The sequence below is a fragment of the Pseudoliparis swirei genome, chromosome 5 (assembly GCF_029220125.1).
Source record: "Pseudoliparis swirei isolate HS2019 ecotype Mariana Trench chromosome 5, NWPU_hadal_v1, whole genome shotgun sequence".
NCBI classification, from domain to species: Eukaryota; Metazoa; Chordata; class Actinopteri; order Perciformes; family Liparidae; genus Pseudoliparis; species Pseudoliparis swirei.
Window position 1 is genome coordinate 2,443,392 of NC_079392.1, and position 8,407 is coordinate 2,451,798.

Sequence of the window (8,407 nt, forward strand, 5' to 3'; positions counted from 1 at the left end):
GTTAAATGGACACTAACGGTTACGGTTGCCTGTTGTAAACCGTTAAACAGCCGTTGCTCGGGTCCGGACCAGGGTTGCCAGGTCTGTGTGACAAAACCAGCCCGATATCAGAACTCAAAATATGCCCGTGCCAACCATATACACTGCTTTTAAAGTCCAACAGCATTGCTATCATTGCCAAATTTATTGTAATATCTACAAAGTAACACCACATGTTTAGTATGACAGCATTAAAAGCAGTTTTCCCTCAACAGTTATTTCACCTAGGTCCTAAAATGGCCTTGTGTAATTAGATACAGTATATTATCATAAATAAAATGTGTGTACGTGCTGATCTGGAGTCAGTTTGGTAAACAATTACTATCATAACAACAATATTACAACTAAAAACACAAGTATTCACAAGTATTCATGTTTGAAAAGCTACATTTGTAAAACAAAAAGCCAAAATAATTATGCAAATCCTTGAAAATATGATGCAAACATTTATTTAATATACAAACAAGACACAAATAAAATTCAGGAAAAAATATGGACACAAATAGCATTTCAAATAATAATCTTCATCCATTTTCAAAATCCAGCTCCTCGTCACACTGCCCACGACAGCAATCCCTTGGAGCTCTTCGGGAGGTCAGGTTCCCTGCACCGACCACACGCCCAAGCTGTTGTCTCCCTGTCTTCAGGAGTGTGACCTCTTCAGAGAATTTTGATTTTTACTTTTAATTCAAGAAAGATTTCCCCGAGCTTGCATACAAAGAAAGTTAAGATTAAGTCCACAACCGGTGGATATCGTGCATCCAGCAGATGAGGAGCTGGATGATGATGATCTTAGTATCCTCAGACCTGGTTGGTTTAGCGGACAGTTAACCTAATTTAACATAATTTAGGACTTAATTTTAAGAAATGTACTGTCAATAAATGTTTGTATTGTTAGTCAGGGATATTAAGAGACTGCAATTGGAACTCAGTCTTATTGAAAACCTACTTGACTAAATGAAGCAGCCAACTAAGTTATAAGATACATTTAGGAAATGGTTTTAACTGCATGATTAAGAGTTTTAGTTCATCAACCTACCTTCACAACCACAATTGCATGCAAAACATCCAACTTTTTAAAATGTAATGATTAGATGTATTAGATTCATAAACTGAGTGTTGAAGAAGCAGTCTGGCAGCAATGCACACCACCTGATGTGAGAATCACTTCAAATAACGTTTGAAAAACATCTTTGTTGTTGTCTCACAGGTCTTGTCGTGGGCTTGATTATAAAGTTCACCGCCACGCTGTCCAAACTGGACAAATTCCTCATTAGATTTCCCGGAGAGCTTGTCTTCCGTTTGCTGCATGTGGTGACCACTCCTCTCCTCATCACAGGTGTGATGACAGGTAAGCCCCAACACAACATGCACACAGCTTTCATAAGGAATACTGGTGGTTTGGCAAGTTGAAGCTTATTCAAATAAAATATCCCTCAAGGGAATAATACTTGAACACCAGCCACTGTGGACACCAGTCACAACGACATAACGATGGCACATGCTACACTAGAATAGTGACGAAGGCAATAAACCAACTCAGTAATGCCACTCGCATAGAAATACCTCCCTAAAGTTTACATGAGCTAACTTCAGCCACCGTGAGCCAATCTTAAAATCAAAGGTGTTTGAGTCCAGGTTCAGAATGATTATATTGGTCCTTAGTCCATTATCCATCTGTCTCTCAACTCATCTTCCATCCCAATCAACAATATTGACAGAAAGCTCCATCAGCTCAGGCAAGTGAAACGGCTACATTTATGAAACTGTCTTTTGCACAAACACTGTTTGACAGCTACTGGAGGCTGACTGTCACTGCAGTACCGTAGGTGATAAGTATATTACCTGTTTCAAATGAGTCAAATCCTCCAATAATTGCTATTCATGCGCCACACAGATATGCTGTGAGACCCGATGACCCAAGGAGCAGAGCTGCTGTTGTAAACCGTCTTAGTGATGTCATCGGTTGGATGGCACAACATTTTGATATCTCAAAATAACAAAGTGTCGTTGTTCAGTCCCCCGAACAGTACGAGTCCCGTCGCCTTCAACTAAGTCAGAATTGAGCAGCTCTAGGCTTTTCACTAGTTATACCTCCATCACATCCCCCCCTCAACCCAGGCTTCTCTCCACTGGCTCCACTTCTAAAGCGCCTGTCGGCCTCGCCGCCAGCTCGAGCCGAACCCTGAGCCCAGGAGCTCGCAGCTGGAGATGCTTGTGGCCCTTGTGGCTGTTCCCCTGCAGTCAAAGCATAAAACTAAAGGTGACCGGTCTTCTGCTCTCAGGGCCCCTCGGCTTCCCCGAGGAAATAAAAAGCTGGCAGAACCAGTGATCTCTTTAAAATCACCTCTTAAAACTCACTAGTGATGTCGTCATTCCACTGCTTTTACTCTTTGTAATGTTTCGATTGATTTGATTACATTTTCTTTGTATTTTGTACTTATTGTTTTGATTTATCTGTCGACGCTTTTAACTTATTGTACTGTTTTATCTCAATTCTCCGTAAACGTTTTTTCTTACGATGCGTTTCCCTCACTAACCGTCACATTACCTTGAATGATCCACTTGTCGCCTGTGTGACCGAACGCACTCTCAGCCTGCAGACCGTGACTCATGTTGTCTTTTCCAGGTGTTGCTCGTCTCAAGGTTGGATCTTCCGGAAGGATCGCTTTTCGTGCGTCGGCATATAGTGCCATAACGACTTTGCTGTCTGTGACTTTGGGTAAGAGATATGTCGTACGATGATTTTATTCAGAAATATATTGTTTTATTGATAAACACACAATGCATATGGCATTTGAACATTTCCGTTTTTTATTTTACTTGAGCTTCTAAATGTGCTATTTAAAACTCATTCACGAGCCTCTGTCAACATGGGAATGCAGCTACTTCAACCAGGTGACACATATACTAGTTTCTTCCATGATGATCTTCCCGAATGTGTTCCGCTCTATATTTTATTAAACCTTTCTCACCGCAGACATTTTGACGGGTCAAAAGTGGAGATGTTATTAATATCTCAGTGAGCCAGCATGCAGGCAGCAACAGGGCCAATGAACAACTCAGTGGAATTCTCTCATCAATATTATTCATGACACCTGTGTTTGACAAGTCACAATGACTGCCGTTAGCGAGGGCTATGAATATAAAAGGTAGTAGTGAGTTTATTTGGGGTAAAAAAAAATATCCACAGTGCAGCTAGCAAACTCACACAGGGGTTTTCCCTTTGGTGGCTAATGAGGCTGCTGCTCATGGAGCGAGGCTGAATTAAATGATGTGATGTCACCAAACTTAATGGACCAATAGGAATGGTGAATGTGTATCTTCTCCCACATCAATACAGTTGCAAAGAAAGTCATTACCTTCGCATTGAAACGGCGGAAGGTAATGTTTTGATTGCCGTGTATTTATTTATTACCTTCGCATTGAAAAGGCGCAAGGTAATAAAGGTAATGTTTTGATCGCCGTGTGTGTATTTATTTATGTATTTATTTATTTATTTGTATGCATGTTATTCACATAACTAAAAAAGTATGAAACCGAATCGCATGAAATTTGGTGGGATGATTGGTTATTATCCGGGGACCATTTGATTAGATTGTGGGATCGATCGGGTCAAAGGTCAAGGTCATGGAAAGGTCCAAATCTTCTTTTTACCATAGCGCGGTCAATTTCTATCCTATTGGCATGCAACTGATGCCAAAATGTTCATAATTCAATGACCAATCTTGTGATGTGTGAAGGTATGCGCTCTACCGAGTGCCCGGTCTAGTTTCATAGTGAGTTTGTATTATGATTGAATTCGCTGTTCTGCAATAAAAGAGTCTCCCCCTAGTGGGAGACTCTTTTAATTCATGCACAGTATGGTGTTCAAACACCCTTGATACAAATGTGACTGACAGTTTGTTTTATATAATCATGTTGATCTTTTTTCTTCTTCTTGCTTTTCACTGTTTTATACCATGTAAAGCACTTTGTAACTTTGTGTGAGGCACTGTTCTTTGACGTTTTACAGTCGTAATCCCTCTTCAGCCCATTCCAATCAATCTGCTGTGTGGTGTTGTGCTCTGACTGTATATGAGAGAACTACAGCAGACACTGTCTTCTGTGTTGCAGCGCTGATCCTGGCTCTGTCCATCAAGCCAGGAGTGGATTCCCTGAAAAAAGAACATCCACAAGATTCCAACGCCTTCTATTTTTTCGACGCCTTGGTGGATCTAGCCAGGTGAGAAGAAAGTGTATATTTTGACATCATTTCTGGTTTCTCTGCACATCCACTTTAGCAGGTTTTAGGGTCAGTGACATCATCTCAGACAACAGTATTCACATTCATTCATGTTTTTAAGCAGAAATAATTAGGTATTTCAGGTTCTCTAGAAAATTACGCAAACATCCAGCAAATCAAGTCGCATTTCATGAGTAATTTTCAAAAAATATTAAAGCCCACCAATGAATGTGACTTTGACATTTTTTTTACAGGACCGTTATCCCAACAAACCTGATCCTGGACTGCTCCCGCATGGTGTGTTTTTCATGAGAGGCATATGAATCCTTTCTTATCTTTCCTTTTATATACTGTATATGATTTGAACACTATTTCTTTCTATTATAGCACAAGACTGAGGTTTGAGGAGGAAGCGGATGCGGAAAATCTGCAGCCGGTAAATATTTTTCCCGTGTCACTGAGAAGATCATTTTGTGGAGATAGCATTTGCAGAGATAATCTTTCATGCATAAAGTTGCTCTCAGATTATTATTCATAATGAGTTTCCGTCTGGTTACAGAATGCTGTGAGAATTAAGAGGGGATATGTTCAAGGCACCAACATAATGGGCCTGACTGTCTGGGCCGCTATTCTGGGCCTGTTTCTGGACAACATGGCAGCACTTGGTGAAGCCTTTTTAGTGCGCTTTAGGATCCTCAACGGGCCTCCCATATTTTGGTCCACTGGATTCTGGGGTAAGGTGACACAACATACCATTAAATATATGATTTACTTTCTCCAACAAATATAGAAATACAGTACATGTCCAACAGTTGTAAGTATTTATGCTAACATGCTGAATGTAATACAAATGTGGTGTATTTTTTGTTCAGAGTATTATTACAAATAGTAAAACTTTATTACTGATGAAACATAGCAGCATCTTTCATTCTTCTACCCCTGTTAAATGTTACTTGCATTATTGATTTTCAGGTCAGTTGTAAAGTTCTTACACTTCCTGAAATTAGAACATGTTTGATGGTTTCTTTTGTATATAAGAAACTGTATATAATATAAGAACAAACATATTCATAAATGAAGGCGATTCAGACAACCGTCTGCGTCTTCTCAGTCAGTCTTCCCTTCATTTGTTTCATTTCATGGTTTTCTTTCCAGCCTGTTGCCACTTGCCATCGTGTCCATGGTCGCAGGCATTGTCGTTCAGGCTGACGACTGGGAGATAGCCGTCAAACTTGCACAGTTCATCGGAGTAGTCGTTTTTGGGTATGTTCCCCTTTTATGGTTTTATCACTGAAATGACGTCACTCTGAAAAATGAAGTTGAATTCATCAAAAAAACGAATGAACCGAGTCAGCTAATGTTCTCAACGTCTGGGTGTATCCTGTCCTCATGGACATTGTGCTGACTCTTGTGCTGCAGCTGCACTATGTCGTTGCATTAGCATTATCCTTTACAATCAGTGTTGATTGTGCATTCATTGTGTGTTTCAGCCTGATAATCCATGGATCAGTCGTTTTACCACTGATCTATCTCCTGCGAGTGCGACGTAACCCCTATGCCTTCATGAAGGACATTTTCCCTGCCATAAAGACTGCATTTGTTACCCCTTCCAGGTAAGATGATGTAACTCAGAGGTCTGTGAGTTCATGATCACTGCTTCATGTACATTCATCATCAGAGCTAACCAAGACAAGTAACATATGTGAGAGCTTCCCATTGCTGGTATTTCTATATGAGTGATGCACAAACAAAGGATGCCTTGTGTTTCTCCAAGCTCCGCCTCCAACACCAACAGGAACGGAACTGTGATTTATGATGTGGTCGCAGCAGTCTTCATCGCCCAAATCCACCACATCGATTGGGACTTAGGCACGCTCATCATGATCGCGTAAGTTGTACTTCCTGTTCTTTAAAAATGTTTAGCATCATCATCATCATAGCCAAAGTTGATATTGCTGTAAAGTGTTTATTTTGAGGTCTTTAAAAGGAGGAGACTTTAAAAGAAAAAGAGAGAAGAAGAAGCATGTTCCAGTTTCATGAGGACAGTGTGTGTGTTGGATCTGCAGTTTGACATCAGCAGTGCCGAGCACTGGAGGAACTGGGACCCCAGCTACAGGAGCAGTGGCCGTCTTTTTTATCTTGACTGTGGTGAACGTACCTGCTAATGAAGCCTGCCTTCTCGTGCTTGTGCACTATCTCCTGTAAGTCTAATCTAGAGTTCAAAATGTGATCAATCGATTTCTACAGCTCCGTTTTGTCTGTTGGTTCAGTCGGCCACACGGCGGCTTCTTAAAATGAGTTTTAATACGGAAGTAAAGTCAGTTTAGAGCATCACACACATCCTCTGCTTCCAGAGAACGCTGCAACGCCGTCATCAACGTCCTGGGCGACTGCATCGGCGTGGCTCTGTGACCGGGCGTCAACAAGAGACGTGAGAGTCGAGGAGGAGCTCGGACAGGAGATGCAAAGGTACGTCCTGATGGGCTCATGCTCAGTATTATTATTATTTTAACCCAGTTCATTTGCAGACAACTTGAAGTCAATTCGTCTCAATCGTAGAGGAGAGGAGCGGCGTAAGTCTGACCCCTGAGAAAGAGTCTAAAACAGGGTTCATTCGGTCATGGAACACCTGGAAAAGTCATGGAACTTTAAAAAAGGTTCCAGGCCTGGAAAAGTCCTTTGAAAAAACTTAAATCCCAAAACTTTTGGAAAAGTACAGGAGAGGAAATCATCGACATTAACGAACTAATCATTCTAAACGAGTCTAGCTCTTTACTTTCGTTTTCCATAACTGGGTGAGTTACGTTTCGTTTCCCCCCGCAGCATGTCTCGGATCAGTCCGGAGGACGAGCTGACGAGCCGGGCCCCCCGAGAGCCGAGCAGCAGGAGGAGCAGGAGGAGCAGGATGGGGTGTCCTGGGGAGTCCTATGGGGTGAGGTCTTGGTCCTAATGGACCGGGGTCCTGGGGGGTCCTGTGGGGTCTAACTTTATTTATTTATGTATTACTTGTCAGAACAAATTGTAAATAGTTACCTTTTGACTTTAAATACATATATATAATATACACTTTATTTATTTATTTATTTATTACTTGTCAGAACAAATTGTAAATAGTTACCTTTTGACTTTAAATACATGTTTATATATATATATATATATAATATATATATATATGTGTGTGCAGGCACGTGCACAGGTAGAGCCCTAGTGGTGCTCAAGCACGTGCCCCTTTGCCCTGGATGAGAAAAGTGCCCTTTCTGTATTCATGTCAAATACACATTATTGTGGTCGTCATGCTCCGGTTTATTTCTTCTGTTTTTTAGATGTGAGACGGGAGCTGTTCTTCCAGAAAGCCCGTCGGCCCAAAGATGAACGTTACGATGAAAGTCTCCGTTTGATTCCTTCTACCGGTTGGACCCGACATGCCACGTTCAACGAGTCCAGAAGGCCGAGCCCTTTGTCCGGCTGCTGGGAGGCGAGGAGCTTCCAGACGGACTCCAGGAGCTGGTGGACGAGGTGCCGGCTCATGTCTCCTGTCCTCAGCCTCCAGAGGACGTCATTCATGCTGCTGAGGAGACGTCCTCCTCCATGTCGTCTGTTCTTTGGTTTTGTTTCAATGTTCTCCATCCAGTTAGGAGTTCGGTACAAAAGCATCATTTCATATACTGCCGGGTTCTGTTACTTCCTCTCCTATTTTCTATTTTTGTCAATGAAAATCTTGTAAATAGAAATGATGCATTGCTTTAGTTGGATTATTTAGAGTGAAGATATATGTTGGTATTTGTTACTGATGGTTGCCAACTGACATGACACGTTTTGCCATGTTGGATTTTTTTGTACGATAAAATATCTTTGTGGTCATTTAAGCTATGTTTGGCAAAACACAAAACAAAAATATAATCGTCTAATCGTTATGAAGATGAAAAATGAGCACTGATTGTACTTGTTCAGTGGTCTGCTGAGGGTGACGGTTGGTTGACGTCCACCTTCAGCTGGAAGAGAGACAGAGGAGTCCTGAGAGACACAAACACCAGACATGAATATGTTTGAACTGAACCACACAACCTTTACATTATCGTGTTGGATCTGGCCTCCATGATGGGATCGTATTACTGACACTTCTGTAGTCTGAGTGAGGGATTA

General features: G+C 41.4%; 1 protein-coding gene across 2 annotated transcripts in view; it reads left to right on the forward strand.

Moving 5' to 3' along the window:
• Positions 1-4,826: 4,826 nt before the first annotated feature.
• LOC130194255 (excitatory amino acid transporter 3-like) overlaps positions 4,827-8,407 on the forward strand; it is a 4,174-nt gene continuing 593 nt past the window's right edge. The window contains exons 1-8 of one of the 2 annotated variants that reach the window (XM_056415172.1): positions 4,827-4,998; positions 5,420-5,527; positions 5,755-5,877; positions 6,039-6,152; positions 6,331-6,465; positions 6,619-6,733; positions 7,088-7,196; positions 7,588-8,407. The exon at positions 7,588-8,407 is cut by the window's right edge and continues 593 nt beyond it. In XM_056415172.1, coding sequence (XP_056271147.1) covers positions 5,445-5,527; positions 5,755-5,877; positions 6,039-6,152; positions 6,331-6,465; positions 6,619-6,676 — 513 coding nt within the window. In that variant the 5' untranslated portion in view covers positions 4,827-4,998; positions 5,420-5,444 and the 3' untranslated portion in view covers positions 6,677-6,733; positions 7,088-7,196; positions 7,588-8,407. The other variant, XM_056415173.1, reaches the window with a different exon arrangement.